At 35.6% G+C, this 22,579-nt stretch overlaps 4 protein-coding genes across 5 annotated transcripts; 2 read left to right on the top strand and 2 right to left on the bottom strand.

Annotated features, from left to right (window-relative positions):
• Positions 1 to 268: 268 nt before the first annotated feature.
• MTHSC70-2 (mitochondrial HSO70 2) lies at positions 269 to 4,253 on the top strand. Its single transcript, XM_039049081.2, has 6 exons — positions 269 to 578; positions 1,341 to 1,417; positions 1,505 to 1,583; positions 1,676 to 2,242; positions 2,348 to 2,968; positions 3,310 to 4,253. The coding sequence occupies exons 1-6, from the start codon at positions 504 to 506 to the stop codon at positions 3,931 to 3,933; spliced, it is 2,043 nt and encodes a 680-aa protein (XP_038905009.1). The 5' UTR covers positions 269 to 503; the 3' UTR covers positions 3,934 to 4,253.
• A 696-nt stretch (positions 4,254 to 4,949) lies between these two features.
• Positions 4,950 to 7,511, bottom strand: LOC120091180 (transcription factor GTE7-like). Its single transcript, XM_039049082.2, has 4 exons — positions 5,944 to 7,511; positions 5,627 to 5,843; positions 5,363 to 5,535; positions 4,950 to 5,266 (listed from the first exon to the last, which is right to left on the bottom strand). Exons 1-3 carry the CDS (start codon positions 7,273 to 7,275, stop codon positions 5,480 to 5,482), a joined length of 1,605 nt encoding a protein of 534 aa, XP_038905010.2. The 5' UTR covers positions 7,276 to 7,511; the 3' UTR covers positions 4,950 to 5,266; positions 5,363 to 5,479.
• A 3,886-nt stretch (positions 7,512 to 11,397) lies between these two features.
• On the bottom strand, positions 11,398 to 16,643 carry LOC120091596 (phosphoglycerate mutase-like protein 1). 2 transcript variants are annotated; one of them, XM_039049694.2, is made up of 10 exons: positions 16,372 to 16,643; positions 15,788 to 15,849; positions 15,528 to 15,635; positions 15,336 to 15,415; positions 14,452 to 14,614; positions 13,947 to 14,021; positions 13,709 to 13,797; positions 12,436 to 12,555; positions 11,926 to 11,970; positions 11,398 to 11,790 (listed from the first exon to the last, which is right to left on the bottom strand). In XM_039049694.2, the coding sequence occupies exons 1-10, from the start codon at positions 16,571 to 16,573 to the stop codon at positions 11,643 to 11,645; spliced, it is 1,092 nt and encodes a 363-aa protein (XP_038905622.2). In that variant the 5' UTR covers positions 16,574 to 16,643; the 3' UTR covers positions 11,398 to 11,642. The 2 variants fall into 2 exon arrangements, with proteins under 2 accessions (XP_038905622.2, XP_038905623.1); XM_039049695.2 differs by having other exon boundaries at positions 15,528 to 15,706; positions 16,372 to 16,540.
• A 4,243-nt stretch (positions 16,644 to 20,886) lies between these two features.
• Positions 20,887 to 21,694, top strand: LOC150032615 (uncharacterized). The gene has a single exon (XM_090306502.1). It carries the CDS (start codon positions 21,056 to 21,058, stop codon positions 21,533 to 21,535), a length of 480 nt encoding a protein of 159 aa, XP_090162628.1. The 5' UTR covers positions 20,887 to 21,055; the 3' UTR covers positions 21,536 to 21,694.
• The last annotated feature ends 885 nt before the right edge of the window (positions 21,695 to 22,579 follow it).

Here is a 22,579-nt window from a genome sequence, read left to right on the forward strand (position 1 = left end):
TTTTGTGATTGTTCTAAAATTTCTCATTCAACACTATACATTTTACTTAATTAAAATATAATAAAATACAATAGTTTAGGGGAAAACAAATATAAAACTATAATTTTAATAATAGCTTAATTGACATCTGAATATCCTAGAAATCACGAGATCCATTATTTGAATCCTCCCATCATAGTTACATTAATATTTATATATATATCTATCACTCACATCTCGTAATTATTAATCAACCATATTTATAAATTGGTTATAATTAGTTAAACTCATAGTTTGATGGAACGTGTAATGTTGGGCTTTTCTTTAGGTTTAGGCTCACAAGAAATGAGATCTAGAATCTTCCACGACGACCCACAGTTGCTAGAACCATCCTCCACTTCCCATCACCGCCTCACATAAAAACCTCTCTTCCATTTCTTCTTACACCAAAAACCCTAAACCCTTTCGCAGGCTTCAATCAATTTTCTCTCTTCATTTCCTTCTTTCACCAATCGCTTTCCGACATGGCCACCGGCGTGCTCCTCCGTTCTCTTCGACGTCGCGATTTAGCCTCCTCCTCCCTTTCAGCTTACCGATCCGTATGTCTGATTTCTCCTTTTTCTACTTTTTATTCTGTTGTTTTTTCTATGTTGTCGATCCTTGTCTGGATGTTTTTTAGTTTTGTGAGTTTTTGTTGATTTTATACATCTGGGAGCTGTTTTTGCGTGTTAATCTGTGTGTCTGGGTTTTATTTTTTGATAATTATTTGTAATGATTTAATTTGGAGTGATAATTTCGGTTTTGGTTATGGTATAGATTACGAGCTCTGATCAGAAACGTGGGTTGGGGTTTCTTATGTTTCACTTATTGGATCTGTGTTTAACGATATCGTAGCGGTTATTTACTATTGTTGATGGAAATGGCTCGGCGGGTAATCCACGAAGAGTCCTCTGTTACCATCGGGCTTTTTGTAGGTTTTAGCAGAAATAGTAGAGGTTGTTTGGTTGGACTGATGTCAATGTAGGCTAGTTAGTAGCTTGAAGATGTTTGAATTTAGTTGTGGTAATAACATAATCTTTTGATGATTTGAAGTTGTGTTTTTTTTATTTGTTTTTCTTTCCCTTGTTGAGTTGAGATAGGGAGTGTTAAAGATACGACTCAGCGATTTTCTTAGTTGCACTCATTACCATGTCGTGCTAACATGTCCTTGCTTCTCGCAAGTCCTTTTTGGCTTCAATCTATGGCCCGTAATTGCAAACTTTGTTGACAATTTTACTGGATGGGGATTTTACCATCCTGGAATTTGATATCCACAAGCATAATTCTCAGAACTACATATTTATGTTTATGATGTGGTGCAGTTAACCAGTAATGCCAAGCCGTCGTGGGGAAACTCTCACCTTAGTCAATCATGGGCAAGTTTGTCCAGGCCGTTCAGGTTCTATTTACTCACAAGAATTAGTTTTTGCATTATCTGTTAGTTTCCATCATTACCTGATATATTTATGTTGTCTTCTACGTGCAGTTCAAAGCCTGCTGGGAATGATGTAATTGGTATTGACTTGGGTACCACCAATTCTTGTGTTGCTGTTATGGAAGGGAAGGTAAGTCTAGCCTGCAATGTACACACTTGGTTGATTGATGGCCTGAGTGTGTCCCCTTTATGCATCCCTGATTCTGATTAATATATTTGTAGAATCCAAAAGTTATTGAAAACTCAGAAGGTGCCAGGACCACACCATCGGTGGTTGCTTTCAATCAGAAAGGTGAACTGCTTGTAGGAACCCCAGCCAAGAGACAGGCAGTAACAAATCCAACAAATACTGTGTTTGGAACCAAACGTCTGATTGGTAGACGTTTTGATGACCCTCAGACACAGAAGGAGATGAAGATGGTGCCATACAAAATAGTCAGAGCTCCAAATGGAGATGCTTGGGTTGAAGCAAATGGACAGCAGTACTCACCAAGCCAGATCGGTGCTTTTGTCCTAACAAAGATGAAGGAAACTGCTGAGGCCTACCTTGGAAAGAGTGTGTCTAAGGCTGTGATTACTGTTCCAGCTTATTTCAATGATGCACAGAGACAGGCAACAAAGGATGCTGGCAGGATTGCTGGTTTGGAAGTTCTTAGAATTATCAATGAACCAACTGCTGCTGCACTTTCTTATGGAATGAACAATAAGGAGGGCCTTATTGCTGTCTTTGATCTTGGTGGTGGCACATTCGATGTTTCCATCTTGGAGATATCTAATGGTGTTTTTGAGGTATAGATTTTCTCTATTTCATTTTTTATTTAATATGTTTAACATTCTTAATTTTTATTTGTTTCTTAACATTTTGAGCTTTGCTAATTCATGCCCTCATTTTAGGTGAAAGCAACAAATGGTGACACATTCTTGGGTGGAGAGGATTTTGACAATGCTCTTTTGGACTTCCTAGTGAGCGAGTTCAAGCGAACCGAGGGAATTGACCTTACAAAGGACAGGCTTGCCCTGCAGAGGCTCAGAGAAGCTGCAGAGAAGGCAAAGATTGAACTATCATCTACATCACAGACTGAAATTAACCTGCCATTTATCACTGCTGATGCAACTGGTGCAAAGCATCTGAATATCACTTTGACCAGGTCGAAGTTTGAAAGTCTTGTCAACCACTTGATTGAAAGGACCAAGGCCCCATGCAAAAATTGTTTGAAGGATGCCAGTATTTCTATCAAAGAAGTCGATGAAGTGCTTTTAGTTGGTGGAATGACTCGTGTACCAAAGGTGCAAGACGTTGTCACAGAAATTTTTGGAAAGAGCCCCAGCAAAGGAGTGAATCCCGATGAAGCAGTTGCTATGGGAGCTGCAATTCAGGGTGGGATTCTTCGTGGTGATGTCAAAGAATTGCTTCTTCTGGATGTTACCCCACTATCACTTGGTATCGAGACACTTGGTGGTATCTTTACAAGGTTGATCAGTCGGAACACTACCATTCCAACTAAGAAGAGTCAGGTAATTCATTGAACCTTATTACCATGAAGTGTATGCATGTTGGTCATAGCTGTAATATAGAAGTACAATCTACTCCGTACAACCTTTCTGTCAAGTTTTTCCATTCCTCATTCCCACATTTTTGGGAAGACGAGTACCTTCCACATTGAGCATTTACTATAGTAGTAGATAGGGGTCGATTGCTCGATATAGTAGAATTTGAAGTTGTAGATAGTGGTATAGACAATCAAGTATGTATTCTGTTACTTATGTGTCTTCAGATCAACAACAGTGCGGGAAGCTGATAATTGTCTGCTGTGATGTGGATGCGTTTATAATTATTTGAACTCCCATCATTGCAGGTGTTCTCAACCGCAGCTGACAATCAGACTCAGGTTGGTATCAAGGTATTGCAAGGTGAGAGGGAAATGGCTTCTGACAACAAGCTTCTAGGAGAGTTTGAGTTAGTTGGAATTCCTCCTGCTCCTAGGGGAATGCCTCAAATTGAGGTGACATTTGACATCGATGCCAATGGCATTGTTACTGTCTCTGCTAAGGACAAGTCCACTGGTAAAGAACAACAAATCACCATTCGATCTTCTGGAGGACTCTCAGAAGATGAAATTGACAAAATGGTCAAGGAAGCAGAGCTGCACGCCCAGAAGGATCAAGAGAGGAAAGCTCTTATCGACATCAGAAACAGTGCAGATACTACCATCTACAGCATTGAGAAGAGTTTGAGTGAGTACAGGGAGAAAATACCTGGTGAGATTGCCAAAGAAATTGAGGATGCAGTTGCTGATTTGAGGAAGGCAATGTCAGAAGACAACCTCGAAGAGATCAAGTCAAAACTCGATGCTGCAAACAAAGCTGTGTCCAAGATTGGACAACATATGGCTGGTGGTTCAGGTGGTGGTGCTGCTTCTGGAGGATCCCAGGGTGGTGATCAAGCATCTGAAGCCGAGTACGAAGAGGTGAAGAAATAAGTTACGACTGTGTTCGTGCACTTGGGACTTTTTTTTTTTTTTTTTTTTTTTTTTACAACCAAAGGTACTCTCTCATCATAATTCCGTGGTTAGGACTAAGAAATTTAGCGGATTTTGTATCTAAATGCGATGGAAGTTGGATTATTTTTAGAATATTCCTGATGTAGTAGCAAGTATTGCTGTTTGGTTTTGTCGAATTCATTGTTAAAGAAATTTGTCAGTGATTTGGGTCACTGCCTTTGAGCTGTTTTGGATGATTAAAACTCTTGTGAAAAGAGATTCATTCTCAATGATAAACTCACTCAATACTCGTCTCTTAATTCTTTACATAAATACAGCTCGCAGTAGGGAGCAAGGACTGTCTGCTTTGTCTCATTTCCATGTAAACAACCCTTCAAGAACAATAAACGACACGGACCGTAGGAATCAAGCCGTAATTGCTTTGTTTGTGTACATTGTTTAACCCGTGAGTCATTAAACCAAATAAACCAAAGGCTACGTAAAAAAGCTGCAATTATATTCTTTTTCTGAACTTTTCAAGTCTTCATCTGTTCGTCTATATGCTTCGATACTGTCTATAGCACGTGCAGGGCGTGTTGATTTCTTTCCATTGGCAAGAGAAGATCAAAGGGCGGCTGTGTTGCATCCACAAAACAAAATACGTCAATTAATGAAGTGTTGAAAAGGTGGGACATCAAAACCCACACAAACTAGTTTTGGTGGTAAGTTTTTGGCTATTTTCTTTCCAAGGAATTTCATATTACAGCCGAATAATAAAGCCACATGGGTCCTTCTCTTGAGATTCCTTTTCCAGGCTTTATATATATATATGATCAAACCTGGCATGTTTGAATGAAGTTTATTGAAATTTCCAACCTCCATCAAGAGTCAGACAAGAACTTTCAGAAAAATTAATTTAATAGAATGAACAAGAAGTGTTTATGTTAATCCATGCTCTCCCTTAGATTCAAGGGCAAGACAGATGAGAAAGGTACGATTATCTAGGAATAAAGAAGTAAGTCAATATTAGAATCGAAGTTTCATTTCACACCGACAAAAATTTGCGCATTGATTGACATTGAAATATATGTATATGAAGTGTAATGATGTGTACATAAAAGAGTTGGAGAAAAAAAGGAAACTCAAATTCTAAACCTGATCTTCTCCTACATTCCTACACTGTTTTTCTACATCTTTCCTTCCCCCAATTCTCGATTGTTCAGGTTCCCAAGTGTTTTTGTTATGCTATTGCCTTCTTGAAGAGCCATAGCATCGCAGAAATCGCCGACTTCAAACCCATTGTGAAGCCGCACATTTTGGAGATTTTACAGCCCTGTAGTATAAATTAAAAGGTTTCAATCTAATGCGCATTGATTTTCACATTGTGTAGTAGCTAAAGATAAATTGAACAAAATGTAATAATTAATACCTCATTCAGACAAATCTCTGCCCAATGGTTCACTCCGTGCAGCGCGAGCGGGATTTGTAGCTCTCCATTTTTGGATCTCCTTTTCAGACCCCTTCTTCTTCATCAAATCTTGCTGCTTCATTGTGCATTGTCGTCGGAATCGCTCCCAGAAGAACTGCCTTCGGAATCCGAATCTGCAAGGATGGTAGTACCCCGTTAACCTCTACTTGTGGAAACAAATCCCAAATCTCAAAAATATCCAGGATTTTTAGAGATGGGTTATACCACTGGAAGAGGAAGAATCATCACTGCTTGAACTACTGGAGCCGCTGGAACTACTGCTAGCATGGCCTCCTCCGGCTGCGTCTTTCTCAATCTCCACCGGTGGAAAATTGCTTGCAGGCATCTCATCGCCAATGTCCACATCTTCCTCACCAGCCTCCCCTTTCCTTTGCTTCTTTGTTTCTGAACCCACTTCGACTTTCTCAGGGATAGGCAAAACCTGCCATAATGCACATTCACATTACATATAAACATTTGGAAATAGTAAAGAGGAACAATGGCTGTGATAGTGAAATCAAAATGCCTATTAAGTAATTTACCCCATTGGGTTTCATAGATGCTGCAGAGATAAGAGCCTGCCGTTTGATCTTGCTCATCATTTTCTTCCAGTTTGTAACCAATCGATCGAGCTCCCATAGTGTTTCTGTATCTACAGCTTCAATGTCGAGCTCAATCTCATCCCCATCTTGCTTCAAGTGGCCATTTCTCTTCTTTATGATTTGCACTACTTGCTCCATTTTCTCTGGTGGCAAACTCTGCAACCCAATTCCCAATTTGTGCTTCTCTTCGAGAGTCATTTCTCTCTTATTAGGATCTTTAGCTCTTGGTTTCGGCTGCTTCAGCGGCTTTACAGGTGGTGCTCGTAGAGGCGAGGGAGTTTTAACAGGCGATTGCATCATAGGCGGGTTGGAAGAGCTCGACGGAGCTATCAATGGCTCTGTCTTCTTCGCAATTTGCTTCTGGGTAGTATCCTTCTTCATAATTCTTTCAGCCTCTGAATGATTCCATGAACTCGCCGGCAACTCATCCTGGTAGCCACGGAACCGCCGATCTTCTTCTTCTAGCGCTTCACCTACAGGTCGAAACAATTCCTCAAATCTTATCAGTAATTGCTCCGCCATGGCGTGCACATCGTGGCCCTTGGGATTGTAGGTCATCGCGTTCTTGAAGGTCAACCTCACGTCGGCAGCGAAATCGTACGGTGATTCATACGCATCTTTGCTCAACTTGGCTTTCACGGATCCCAAATCCATAGGACGCTTGACGATGTCGTAGTAATCGTGAAGGCCCATCCCAACCACATCGACCGGCTTGTTGAAGATCCAGCCATGTTTGTGCTTCATGAGTTTCGTCAAAATCTGCGAGCAAGCCTTCAACAGATTTCCGTTATCTGAATTAGACCGCTTCAACTCCATACCGTTGCTCGACGTTGGCAAAGGCCGCTTGGTTCCTGAGGTTTTTGACGACTTTTTCTGATGCTTTGGTCTGGAATGTAGTTCACCGGAATTGATACGATTTTTCAATTGCCGAATCTGTTCTAGCTCGGAGATTAACCTTGTCTTCAGCTCGATTAGCTCCTTCCTCGAACACGATGAAACGTTGAAACTCACATATTGACTAAAATCGACGCCGTTGGACAATCTCCGATGATGATTGATCGACGAAGCATCATCTGACGCTGATTGAGTCACAGCTGGAGAATCATCCATCTGGAAACCATTCATCTCGCCGTGAAACTGTTTCTTGTTAAATTTAGGGTTAGGGTTTGAAAAAGGTACTTTACCCATCAATCCTTCTTCCGTACCGCGACCGTTACCCCTCGGCTGCGGCCAATTGGTTTCGTTTCGGTTAGCTAAGACGGCGGAAGCCATTCCCGTACGGAATCCGAAATTTCCAGTAGGATTCCGACAGGGATCCGTCGAGTATTTCCCAATGTAGTTGAAGGATTACACATGAATCTCCCGGAACGTCTTTCCTACGCGCCCCCAAAATTCCTCACGCGCCGCCGCATAAGACAAAAGAAGCACTCCAACAAACGGAAAAACAAAAATGAAAGAAGAATCGTACAGCGTTAGGGTTCGAGGATTTTGGTTGATCCTGACTTCTGAGCGAGGAAGAAGAGGGGCTAGGGTGTGTTCTTAAAGGCGTTGAGATCTGCCCCGAAAAGCTTCGGGCAGAATCTCGACCGTCGATGCAGTTTCCCACACCAATCCAACGGTGTACACTGTCCCTCCCGTGCCGGTGAATTGACCAAATGACCTGGCATCGACGGCCAAGATGTGAAGCCATCTGCACGTGGACGCGTGAGAATCGTCAGATGAGGGTGAGATTTGGGGAGATGCGTTTAGGGTGAATTTGGGGCGAATTTGTCGTGCATTTAGGGTTTCGTATAATTCACTCAGTTTTTATTGAGTTTCGTAGGGCCCACAGCTTGCTGATGTGACCGAAAGGCGATTGGCTGATTTTCTTACTATGTGTGTGAGAGTGGGCCCCAGTTGGTGGGGTCGGCGAAAACGTGTGAACAAACTCTCTTTTCACCAATGTAAGGGTATTTCGGTAATTTCACTCTCTTACTAATTTTTTTTAAAAAAATAATTTTCCAAATTAAAGATGGCCTGGCCTGACCTGACGCTTCTTCTATTTAAACACCACATGTTCTCTCTCTACACCCACCTACCCACCCTTCCTTTCCTTCAAGTTCTCCTACAATTTTTGGATTAGTTTTTTTTTTTTTTCCCTTGTAATAGATCAATTTCCCTTTCTTAACACGTGTCCACATACTCCTATTTATCTTTACTTTCTTGGAATTGTAATGTAATCTAAAATTCATTTTTGAATTTAGCGTTTTGGGTCTGATTTGTAATATAAAGCTCATGCCGTTCTGGCAGTTTTCAATTCAACCTTTTTTTTCACCGTTTTCATGTTTCACGATCTCATTTTCGTCTCATCTTTGATTACTCACGCTTTCCAATATTTTTCTAATTTCTCCGATAATTCTGATTACATTTTAGCTCTTCAAACAGTCCCTAATTATTATTAGATTGATCTAGAGGCGTGTAATTTAAATCTCTCTATATGGTACTTGATACCACTAAAATTATCGATGTTAAAAATACTATCATCTACATGATTTAAAATTACCTATTGTGATTCGATAGGATATTTGAATAGCTAAAATACACATAGCTTGATGGTAATTGACCTACACTCTTTTATTCTATCGTTAATTATCGCAAATTGTCGTTGGGAATAGAAAATGGGACCTTTAAACCATTTCATACTAGATTTATGATTATTTTGACATTTGGTAAGCATAATTGTGTAAGTTTTAATATTGATGAGGTATTTGGATCTCAAAATTCAAATAATCATAGATGAAGTATACAAGGTTATACATTTTGGAAAGAATAAAAATGTATATATAAAATAGGAAAAAATACCTTTTTAGTCATTAGATTTCTAGTCTAGTTTCTATTATTTAGTTCCTAGGTTTTAAAATGCTATAATATTTTCTAGATATTTGATTATTGCTTCAACTTGGTCTCTATGTCGGGGAATAATACTCTTAACCTTAATTTTTTTTACTAAAGATACATTTTTCATCTTTTGGAGTTTAATTTATGTTAAATTAAAAAATGTTAAAAGAATTATAATTAATTAAGTTTCACTATTTTTATCACTTTTAAAATTTCACTTCTAATTATTTTTAATTAATTAATAGAAATATGCATCAATGATTGAAAGTAAGTATTTATTGAAAAATTGAAGTTGAAAATGTAAAATCTTGAAATTCATGGATCAAATTGAAACAATATTCAAATTTCAAAGATAAAAACGTAATATTTTGAAATTAAACGATTAAATTAAAACAGAACTCAAGACTTGAGATTTATTGCGTAACATTTAAAATCTATAGATCAAACAAAAATTGAAGGCAGGTGATTAAAAATGCATTATTCCCTATAAAAAGAAAATTGAACTCATGGAGTAATGATGGATAGTGAAAGATCATTTGGGTTTTAGCTTTAATTAATGTTTTTCCTCTTTCCTTAACTTTTATTAAAATACCAAAATAGACCTTTGCATCTAAAAGGGAGAATAAAAAAAGTCAATGTTATTTTATTGAAGATTCTAATAACTTCCCATCACTATTTTTATTGATCGAAATTAGCACTATATTCCTTTTTTTCTCAATTTTAGTTGGCATTATCATTATGTTTTAAAATATAGCAGAGGCAAAATAGAAGACAGAAATTAAGGATTATAGGAAGCTCTTTGGAATTTTGGGAAATTCTTGGGGAAGGAGGGAGAGAATTTTTTAACCAGTTTTGCTCTATGATAAGGTTAGTTTTGACATTGCTAGTACAAGAGAGGAGATAATGTAACTAAATATGTTTTCATCTTGGCCATAGCCTTAACTAAAGCAAGGAGCTATTGTGTTAAACTTCAATAACCGTTCATATAACGGGCAAGATTGGGTAATGTAGTAATACACAAACTTTAAATTAAATATATTATATGTCACATAAGCATAATTCAACCGACGTGAACTTATACTATTTTTCATCAAGTTTGAAGTTTGATCTCCTATCCCACTCAAAGTACCGTAAAAAAAATTAACGTTCCGTTTGGATTGACATGAGAAAATTTTGTTTTTTAAAGAAACTCATTTTTATTTAATTACTTTTAACAAAAATGGTTGAAAATACTCTTCAAGAGCTATTTTGAGTAATTGTCAAATATTCCAATTTTTTTTTTCTAAAATAACTTATTTTTTAAATTAAATACTTGAGAATATATTTCAAACACACCCTAAATATACTGTAAAAACTAATTAACAAAAAATAAAGAATTTAAAAATATAAGAAAGAAAAACACAATAGGTTGTTCCTATCTGTTGGTTATGCTTCATATCATTTTAAAGACATATGCTTAACTAATCTATGATCAATACAGTATGATTAAAGTCAAAACAGTATACAATCAAATGACTACTTAACCAATTTCATCTGAAATTGAATATATATATATATATATATATATATATATATATATAAACTTTCTATATGTTTGAAATGAGCTTTTAAGAGCTTAAAAACATTTTTTCTAATCCAAAATACTTTTTAATCACTTAAAAAGTCATCAATCGATCCTTATATTTAGATAAAAAAACCTTTCGGAAAAATCCAAAGCACTTAAAGTGTTACAAATTGATAACGAAAAAAGAGGTGCTTATTTTTTGTACCACGAAAAGGTAGTATAAAAAACATAATCCAAAAACCGATCGATCAAAAGAAGAAATAAAGTCACGAAAAGGGCGTTCATTGCTTTAGTCCCATAATGACCAAAGGAAACTACTAAAATGGTCCTTATTTGAAACAAATATTATTTCCCATCTATCAGATTCACCAACTTCCAACAGAAACTACTAAAGAAAGAAGTCAAATAAAAAATTACACGAAGAAAGTCAAATGAATGCCAAAAGCACAAACTAAAACGTCAACTTCAAATGTACATCCATCCAAAAGCTACAAAAACCTCTCGCTCTCTCTTATGCGGAGTCTCCGGTGGACTGTCAACTTGGATGGAAGTGTACTTGAATTTTGGTTCTTACCGAAACCAGACTGACTGCTACAACTTCCTAACACTACTCAAGGTCGTGTGAGAATAGAAATTCAAACTTCTGATCTCATGATAAGAGATATATGTTAATGCCAATTGGGCTTACGCTCGTGTTCATATATTTGCACTCATTTTTCACCAACAGTTCTAGGATCCATAAGACCCACAGCCAAAGTTGCCCACAATATGAGCGTGCGCATGCATGAATCCCTGAGTTATGGCCAAGAGTCTATGGGATTTATCTTAGTTTTCAGGGGTGAAGGGAAAAATCATTTGCACCAATCAGTATATCAATTTTTTTGCCACAGATTCTTCTTTATTTTGTCTTGGATGACAATATTTTCATGAAAGCGAGAATCCAAATAATAATGTGAGAAAAGAAAAAGGAAATGAAATTCATATATTAAGTGTTGACATTGTAGTTCTACTGCAATGAAATGGGTATCACTTGTTCAGAATTGGACAAATCCTCAAAGCACAAATTTCTTGAAATGCAGAAATCTGAAGTAAATAGTTAAGTGTTGCGCTGAGTCTAGATAAGGCAGTTTCAAAAATACTTGTTTGTATAATTGACACTCAACATTTGAATATCCCGCTGTCTATAGTCGTATCAGACTTACATATTTTCGTGTTCCTTTGGTTCTGAATCAACTGGTCGTTTGTCTTCCTTCATGCTGTTATCATCCACGGCATCACTAGGATTATCCAGCCCCGGAGGTACCTTTCCAGGATAATTAGTTGTTGAGGAATCCGACCCAAGCATACTGGCAGCATAAGAGACATGATTATCAGAAAGAGGATTCTTTCTCTTTTCTTTCTTCTTCTTCTTCTTCTTCTTCTACTACTTTTTTTTTTAAAAAAAAAAAAAAAAAGTTCAAAAGCTCATAAGCTAAACTCACCTTCTATCAACTATGACAATAGATCGAAGCTCGCAATTTGCAAAGCTGCAGGTAGACATTGCATACATCATTACAGAGTCGATGACATTAAAATGTTACCAAATCAAGAGCTCGTCAATGTAGCCAAGCGAAGAAACAAAATCAATGAATGTAAGTCATGGGTAAGGAAATAAAACAATAAACAAAATACCGATCCCTTTTAGAAAGAAAGAAAAAATGGTAGAAAAGTTGATGCACTAAAAGCCATCAACAAGTATCAAAACATTACAAGAAAGAAAATGTATTTTCCATTAATATTCACGAAAGATTTTCAATCTCCCACGGCCTGCTGGAGGAAATATTGTTGTTTTAAAGACATCTGATGAAGGACTGACTTCATTGATGAGAATACGAGAGCAGCATAACAATATGCTAAAAGTTAAAATTTACACAAATGTCGGTGTTGATGAAATTCTAACATAGGACTTGTAACCAATAATTTAAAAGTAGAAGTGTATTGAATTCACTTACTGTTTGCATATTTCCTTTTTCACCAAAGGGTGGCAGTCATTTCCAAAAGCAGTTAGGGTATGAAACAAAAATCCACTATGAGTAACAACGGCTATCTCCTTCTCCTTCCTCGTCCACAACCTGCAAGAAAGGAGCAAAAAAGCTATACCAAATTAACAAAGAAGGTGATATCAGTGGAAGAATTTTGTTCTACCGTATTCCATCTATCCTTGGAATAAAAAGTTATATCCACATGTAGGTATTTCCATTGATAGAGATTGGTAAAATTGAGGTGTTCAATATATCAACGAAGGGTAATACCTTTTCTTGAAATGTAATCCAATTATAAGGTTAAGGGAATGGTTAATATTATCAAGCGAGTGGGAGAAATTTGCTGGCAATTGTAAGAAATATCAAATAAACCATACTGATTAATCACGTGATAATTCAGATTTGTATATTTGCAACATTACAGGCTCGTGAAGAAAAATGGGGAAAAAAAATATAAAGGGCAAGCAAACCAAAACAAGGCCAACAAGAGAAGCTAAAACCGAAACAGAAAACCCCAACACCAATTACAGAATAATACTCCAGTTATCCAACCAATCAGCAAGAACAAAGGAATCATGGAAAAACAAGGGACGCTTTGTAGTCAATTATAAAGTACACGCCCGCCCCCAGACTCTAGAGGCTTTGTAGTTAACATTAAGTACGAAAAATCCATATTTGCTAATAAACAGCAAAAATGTAGATGATAATTGTGGCATGCAGCAAGGTAAAGAAAACGTAGGTGGCAAGCTGAAAGCTATTCTATTTAATAGCTAATATCTTGGGCCGCACATACTTGTTATTTGCAATCTCTATTGAACGAATTAAGCACGATAATATTTGACAAAGTTAACATTATACAATGTGCATTTATCCCGTTCTATCTTATCTAGACATGTCTTCAACCATATAATTGAGATCTGCTGTAAAATAAACTACCAACCATCAATCCAGCCTCCAAATGAGTCAAGATTTTGTAACTAAAACACAAATCATCATACAGATTTAAGACCACTGAAAAGTGAAAACCACATCTATAACAAAAAAATCAAGCTAAACAAATAGCTGACTACATTTCATTGCCATGGCTTAATGCTGGATTGTCCTTAATCATTTAAATAGACTTTGAGATATGCAGGCTGTATGCAAACATTTCCTTGTGCTCACATTGTTTGACATCAGCCAGGTAGCCTCAAGAAATCAGAGTAAAAAAAAAAAAAGAAAGTCTAATAAACAACAGATTCACCAATTCAGGAACTGCAATCCTCTGGCTGCCAGTTCTTCCTTTGTCTCTCTAACGTCAGCCTTCCACAATACATCCTCGTCGCTTTCTATCTGCACATAACTTTGGGTGTTAATCAACAACATAACTCATCCACCATTGTTGCAATTTCTTGAATGAAAAAGCAAAAAGAAATGGAAAGCTTCCTGAAAGATTACAAATAACAAGTTTCCCAGCTTATTACTATATCTCAGGTACTTGCCAGTGAAAAATCAACTGCAGGAAAGAGGAATTGATAATCACTGATGTTTCTCCTCTTGTCGCAAGGATGAACTCCCTGTTAAGATATAAAGAACACACATAAGAACTACAAATATAATATGTAACGAAAATAATAAGTCTCTGCTAAATAGCTCCTTCAGAAGAAAACAGGAGAAAATGAAGCTATGATAAATTAATAATCAATGAGCACTTGGGAGGACCCAAAGCTTTATGCTTTACACTGCATCGTGAAAATATGTAGAAAATAAATTTTTAAAAAAATCCTTGACAGACTTGCATATGAGGTGATAAGTAGATTTCTATGTCAGTAGCATTGAATAACAAGCTAAAAACACAAGGCCGTATGTATCGGTAAAGTCAAATAACCCCCACCCCACATTTAAATCATCTACCTTCTAATTGTGAAGCAATTTAACCCCCACCGGTTGCACCATACACAAAGTTACAATCATAGCTGAGAAGGATTAAATTTAACTATCACATACCAAATGTTCACGACAAAGCTCAACAGCAGCAATAGGTGGGCAGTTTAGACTTGAAATTGCAGCTCGTGCACTATTGCCGGCATTTGCAATCATTAGGGGCAGCACGTCCATTCCAGCTGTATAGCCTTCGCCACCAAATACTCCAACAGCAGTTTGTAGAGTCCTAGAAAATAATCAACCATAAGCAAAATTCCTCAGATTTTCCATATTGGTATGTTTCATGAGAGATCTAACTTGGGTTAAAATCAACTTCCCAGCAAAGTATACATGAAGTAACAATTAAAATCAAGCACTAAAAAGGAAGAAACTATGTTCCGAGGAATCCATAACATTAAAGTATTGACTTTGCATTCAAAGAGGTGCGAGCACAGTCACCTCTCCTCTTTTGGCACTTTCAACTTCTTCTTCAGTTATTAAAATCTTCTATTCGTAAAGATCTCCAATCTCGCTAAGTTTAATCAATTTAGATTAGGGGCTACTGAGATTTGATAGTCAAGTAACATGGGAATTGCATGTCTAGCAAAATCACCATCAGCAAACTCTCTGTTGATTTCAACCATTCTTACTACCCAAAGTAACTATAACACTTCTAAATAATCAAAAAAAAAAAAGGAGAGAGAAAGAATGGATATACAGGTGTGTGACTGAACTTAACCTTCAGTCTGTCAAACCGTGAAAAGGTAAATTTCTTCCTAGATTACAAATAATTGTAACAGAAAATAATTTGATATCGTTTTTAATGTTCCCATCCTTATTAATCTCTTCTTTTTAAACTATTGCAGAGGCTAACAATGAGAACAAGATTAGAAAATGAGAGCGAGTTACGAGTAGGTTGTACACATAAAGTTGTGCATAGAAGAAACTGAAGATAGTGACATCAATACCTGAGCAAAGGGGATGTTACAACCAAATCAATCTTCCTGGAAAGACCAGATGCATGAACATGCTTACGCAAATTATCAATCTGTAACAGTTGAAAGGTATCAAATCATTAATTCTCTCCAGGAAAAAACGTGAACTCTTCTTTTATCTTCTTTACAACTTGCATATATGTGGTGTATAACACCCGTTCTGACCTGCTGCCATCCAAGCTGAGTAATGTGAGCATCAAAAAACTCAGGACGCATATATGCTTTATAACTCTTATCTCCATCAACATTGTGGATCCCCTGTGCATGCCTGACCTGGATGTATTGTTTTATAAGAGCCCTTGATTTGCGAGCAAAAGCCAAGAAAGAAGGCCATCTTGAATGCCCTTCAAGTCAAATACAATCTGCTTCACATCTGCAATACTCATTAGATATAAAAACAAGAAGTTCCCAAATTTGATACTAACCAGGTGAACTGTTTTGCACCGATGTAGTGGATATAAACTGAGACCTGCACCATTATCCATATCTGCAATAAGAATAACAATACTAACTCAGAGCCAACCAAATACTAAAAACAACCAAAAGTTGAGTTCGTGGATGGAAAATATATAAGTACAACCAACATTTTGGTCAGAGCTACAATGCAAGACAGTTCAACAAAATTAACAGCAAACTGCTCAAATCCTAACTAAACAACTAATTTTAAAAGAACTCTGTCCAAAGGCTGGAGGTTGAATGATGGTAATTTGAAAAAGCTAAAACCAGTCTGTAGACTTCAATACCACAAACATAATGATCCCATTTTCCTTGCCTGATTACTGCAACAGTTATTACAACACGGCAACGTAAAATCAAAGCCCAACACGTGATCAACCTCAATCAAACCAATAAAAAAAATCAACATAACTATAGACCATATTAAATGCCAGTACTCCATGAAAACCCAAAATTCAATGAAGCCATGAAGCAAAAACTGCGAGCAACAAAAAGAAAGATGCAAAAACAATAATCAAACGGGAGAAGAAGTAGCAAAGAAATGGAAGCTGACCGAAAGAAGCGATGGAGGAGGAGGAGGAGGAGGAGGAGGAGAAGGAGCAGCGAGCAGCAAGAGGAGGGTGAATTGAGGTCGAAATGGAGGTGGGGGAGAGGAGAGAATTGAAGGGTTTTGAAAGAAATGGAGTATGAGTTTGACCAGTGGAAGATAAAATCCGAAAATCAATATTAAAGGCGACGATGCCACTGATTGTCATGTCGCAGCGATGGTGAGATTGGTTTTTTTTTTTTTTTTTTTTTTTGTTTGCCCTTTGTTTCGAGATTTGTTTATTGGCTTTCCACGAAATTGGCGTATTCGCCAACTGTGTGGACTCTGGATCTGAACCATCCACTCTTTCCCCACTTACGCACGTGACTGTCCTTTGCTTTGCTATTCAATGCAATTATTAAACTACCTGATATGTCTTTGGATATCTCGATAAAATACCAATATCGATAGATATTTTCGTAATGACATACATTTATAAATTTTGTTTAGGTTAATAATTAGTTTGTTTTTACTCCAAAATAAAATTATAAATATTGCTATTGGTATTTTTATTCATGTTGAGTTAAATCGATGACATTTTTATGTTTTATGAACATGAAAGGTATCAAATATATAAGTAGAATTTTAATATTGATGTTGAATACTTCAGTTCATGTCGACGGATATTTTCATCCTTTATTTGATATAATTCTTGTACTTCTGCTTTCAGTGGTGTCATATATATCTTGATGTATACCATTGAATTGCCTGATCGTACTTTGTCGGATAGCAGATCATTCTTACATTTTTTATAAATATATTTTAACATTTTGTTGCGTGTATGTGATAATAGTGAAATGCATAAAGATAGGTACATTTTGAGATGCATCTAAGCATGTTCTTACTTTATTGACTTTGAGTGACGAGTTGGAAGAGGTACTCGATAGTATAGTATCAGGTGCTAGGCGATAAATATTCTCACACGAGCTATTTTCTTACAACTAAAGTGAGGGTTAACCCTTTGTTTTCATAGCGTATTATCCTTTGGGGTAGGTCTCTTTTTAGCAAGGTTATTGTTGGTGAACTGGCGACGAAGTAAGTATTCAAATTGACGATGAACATTTGCTTTCGGGGATGGGAATGATTAACTGTGTTATATTCATGAATCTCTCTGACATGAAATTGTCTTCTCCCTATTATAAGTTGATGGTCGTCGGATTGAGGATAGAGTACATGATGGATTTTTGGAGTACGAGACGAATCTCATCTTATCCATCTCCACGAGTGGTAAGGAATAGAAGTATGAGATATATTGAGCCCCCGAATAAGAATAGTTTTTGTCAATCAATGTCACCAACTTGATGGGTGGGAGCTTTAGTGATATCGTTCCCACACGAACCAACCTCCTAAAATTGGGTATTTACTTTAAGCCTGTGGTGTCCTTTATGTCACTATGTTCTTGAACCAGTGGTGTTTGTTGTCTGAAGATATTTGGAGTTATTTATTTGATTCTAACATTGTTTGGCATTGATCATTTACAATATTGGATCATTTCGACTAATTTCGGGTCCATGGGAGCTCATAGGAGATGGCATGTTTCTCAGTCCTTATATGTCACCTCTAGAAGCTTCACACTCATATGATTTTTTCTAGTGATATTGTCTCGGTTGCTTTGGTGGCGGTATTGATCAGATCCTACATTCAACTGTCCGTTGTGGATTGTTTGGAAGCCTCGCACCTTCATCTACATTCCTGCACTAACACTCCATTTTTTGGATTCCCCTCCTCATACCCGTTGTCACTTGCTCGTGGATGCAACTTGGGGGGTGGGTGGCCTTGGTTGGGTGCACCAAGACTAGTTTGCTGAACTAGTATGTTATTGATGTCCATTTTTTACGATATTCATCCCTTATTGCAGATGATAGTGATTTCAAAGGCATTTTTCGTTAGTACTAAATGATGAATCACATTATATGATTATTAAATTTGGATGATTTGAGGTTGTCATTCTTCCAACCATCACATAAGATGTTCATTAGGTGCTTCGCCAAGCCTGGCCACATGGGGTTTGTAGTCTTCGCCAAACCAGTCGAATCAATTTTTATGTGGTCGATTGCATTTCCAACTAAGGAGCTCTTACAACATTGAAACACCGCCTTTTTGGATTTGATGAATTCCACTACTAAAAACACATCAATATTATATATTGTCAATTCCTTACATTATGAGTCCATCTCTTTAGGCTTTCTAACTCCTCCCTCCCCACTACTCTACTCCTCGACCCAAACACCCCTTAAAACGAGGTGTGTTGAATAGTTGACTTACACTACATTGTTATTAGTATTTTAGTATTCATATATACATACATACATACATATATAAACTACCAATTAAATCGAGTCATGGTTGTTTTTTTAATTCAAACCTTTGACTTTTTTTAGTTTGACAATATACTGGGTGAGAATTTGAATATCTAACTTCTTAATCAATGGTACATACTTTATGCTTGAGTTGAGCTATATTTATATTGTCACATTTAACATCTTGTTCATCATGCACTTTTTCACGAGTTGAGTGTTGTTTAAGTCAGTATATCAAACCTGTCATGTAGAACTTTATATATTTTTATTCTATAATATTGTAATTGTGAAAGGGTAGGACTGAAGTTTGAGAACAATTTCATTGGTTATGTTAGTAATCAAAATCGTTAATCCATATCAATAATTAGATTCATGCTTATAGTCATATCATTAATTTATATTGATATAGATATTAAAAAAGTTAGCATTTATTTTCCTTTTATTTGTTATTTTTGTTATTGTTATGCCATATAGCAATAATGGAGCTAGCATTTTTTTTAATGTGATTCTTGCTCGATTTTTAATTACAACTTGAAACAACCTCAAACATACCATTACGATTGAACCAGATGTTTATTACGAGTGCACAAAAACCAAAAAAAAAGTTTTGAGAGAAAGAGATCTTTTATTAGCAAATTTTAAGGTTTGAATCCTATTTTAGTTCTTGAACGTTGAATTTTGTTATATATTAGTCTTTAAACTTTCAAAAAAATATATTTTAGTCCCTAGATCTCTAAAAAGTGCTTACTTTGATATCTGGTATTAAGATTTTGTTAACTATTTGATGAGTAGGCTAGCTATTTTCCATAAGATGTTTATTGACATTTTCCTTCACTTTCATCTTGCTCGACCTATGCTAGACGCAATTCATCTCTAAACCAATTCCATTGTCTGAGAGAATCTTAAAAGCATGAATCAAAATAAAATAAAAATAAAAATAATAAAAATAAGAGAAAGGTTTGGTAACCATTTAGTTTTTTGTTTTTGTTTTTAAAAATTAACTTCCATCTATAAATTTCTTCTTTCGTTATATACTTTTTACCGATGGTTTAAAAAACTAAGCCAAATTTTGAGAATTAAAAAAAAAAAGTAACTTTCAAAAAGTTGTATTTGTTTTTGGAATTTGGTTGAGAATTCAACCACTGTACTTAAGAAATGTAAATTATGCTAAGAAATAGAGATGTCCAATTTCCCCAACCCGCCTCGAACAAGATGGGGATTCCCCAATTAGGCGGGGAATGAGGGAGTGAGTGGGAAAAATTCCCCGTGAGCTAAACGGGGACGAGGACGGGGAACATTCTTCATCCTCGCTCCCGGCCCCGACCCCGACCCCGTTCCCCATCCCCGCTCCGATTAACTTTTACATATTTATTTAGTATAGTTCTGTAACGTTATGTTATTATTATTATATAAATATTACATTTAAATTTCAAATTTGATTATTTATTGGGAAAGATAATGAATATGTTTAAATTGAAGGTTTAAATTTAGTTTATATATGTGAATAATTTGATTTATGTTTATTTATTTCTACTAAAAAACTAATTAGTTTTCTTAGGCCAAAATTTGAGTAATTTATTTTTAAATTCAAATTGTCATATAAGACTAACTATAATAAACAATTTAATGATAAAGTTAATTATTTAATTAAAATTTGCTTGATTTAAGTTTATTGGCTTTTTACAAAAAAAAGTAACCTAAGAAATGTGAATGATATAGACTTGATTTTAAGAAACAAAAATAAAAACTAAATTGTTGCCAAACAAAGTTTAAAAAAGTAACTTTTAAAAACTTGTTTTTGTTTTTGAAATTTGGTTTAGAATTTTACCATTATACTTACGAAAGATCCCCAAATTTTCTTCATTTATTATTTACTTTTTACCAATGATTTAAAAAACAAAACCATAATTTGAAAGCTACTTAACTTGTTTTTGTTTTTGAATTTTGTTTAAGATTTTTACCATTGTACTTAAGAAAGATCCTCCAAATTTATCATTTGTTATCTACATCGTCAAATTTTGAAAATTAAAAAAACTGGTTTTATTTATTTATTTTTATTTTGTTAAGAATTCAAAACAGGTTTAGTTTTTAAAAATATAAAAAATAAATAATAAATAAAAACCCGAAATGATTACGAATCCAGACTTAATAAGTATTAAGATTTAAAGTATGGACCAAAATATAATTTAAACCGCAAATTTAGAGAGTGAAAGTAAGTAGGATAAACTTAGCGAACCTTCGAATTTTGGCTCAATAACTCTCTCCCTCTCAGTCGCAGGCAACTCGATTCTCGTCACTTTTTTGCTGCAAAATCTGACGATTGAAGCATCTACAAGGAAAAATCTCCTCAAATGATTTCCACTATCAATCTCCGTCTTCCTCACGGCGAGATCCACAATTTCCGATTTCAACCTTCGCCGTCGCCGTCCCTTTACAGGAACCGGCTGCCGTGCAAAATCACATACTGCAGAAAGAAACTCAGCGACGCGGATCTGGCCTCCGATCTCGCAACGGAAGTGGCGAAAATCAACACTAATTTGATTCAGAGAGAGGAAGCGATGAAGAAGAGCAGAGAGTTTTTGTTCACAGAGCTGTGCGGATTTCTAGGGCTAAAATCGGAGGAGACGAAGAGGAAGTGGAAGAAGATGGAGGAGGAGGCAAAATTGACATTGGTTAAAGAGTTTGTTTCGGAGTGGGGGTTCAATTTTCAGCCATTGTCGTGTAGATCTGTGAAGGAAATGGTTGAAGAACACGTTAATGGACAAAATTTGTCTGCGATTTCTTCTGCTTCGTCGTTGATTTCTTCGTTGAAGAAAACAATTGGATTGTGACAGACACAGATAATTAGATTCATTCATTTGCATTTGGATCTTTAATTCCCGAATCCCATGTAAGGTATTTTCTGCATTTTTTTCTTTAGATTTCGATATCGAATCTCAATTTTTGTAGAACGTTTTTTCCTCCTTAGTCCTTATTGACAGAACGATATACATTTTTTTTTTCTTGGGTGGGGAAAGAAATGAAGCCTTCAAAACATAAAAAATAAAATAAAATAAAACAAAATAAAATAAAATGTCGTTCTATTTTGTTTGTGTGATAGGGGTAGGAGAGGTAATTCTCGATCTTGTGATGCACCCATCTTTGACCCGCTGTAATTAGATAATTTGGTGGAATCTACAAAGATAGGTACCATGGACGATGCATCTAAATATTTGTTGAAGTAGGAATTCAAAGTCCAAGCAAACATGTCCTTAATTTTGTTACTGTTATTATATTTTATTGTAAAGATTTTTTTAGATATTATGGTATCTAACTTATTCATTTATGAGATATTTTTAAACATAAAAAAATGAGTCAACTTATTTATAAATATTCTTAAATATCACATCTTAGAAACTAATAGATAACTATTACTATCTATAATGAAAATATTTCCAACTATTTTGACATTTAAAACAATTGTCATTTATTTAATTATTTATTATTATTATTATTTAATATAGGTTCGAGCTTGAGCTTTAGCTTTTATGGGAATAAAAATACTAGCAATGGCCTACAAATAAGATATGAGAATCATTTGCAATATGTTAATTGTTTCAAATCAAATGTCTATCTTCCCCAAAAGAATGTTAGGCTCCATTTGTCACAACTTTAAAAAATCAGTTGTCATAAAATAAAAAAAAATAAAAAAAAAAGCAACATTTGGTAAGTTTTAACTAATTTGGTGTTTTGTCATTTTAAAAAAAAAAAAAGTCAATTTGATGTGGCTTAGCTCGAATGGCCAAATTATAAAAAATATTTCTCTGAATTACATGACAAAAAAAGAATATATATATATATATATATATATAAATCATTGTTATATAAAATAGAAA

Source organism: Benincasa hispida, chromosome 11, assembly GCF_027475165.1.
Source record: "Benincasa hispida cultivar pf3 chromosome 11, pf3_genome.v1.1, whole genome shotgun sequence".
In the NCBI taxonomy this organism is placed as follows: Eukaryota; Viridiplantae; Streptophyta; class Magnoliopsida; order Cucurbitales; family Cucurbitaceae; genus Benincasa; species Benincasa hispida.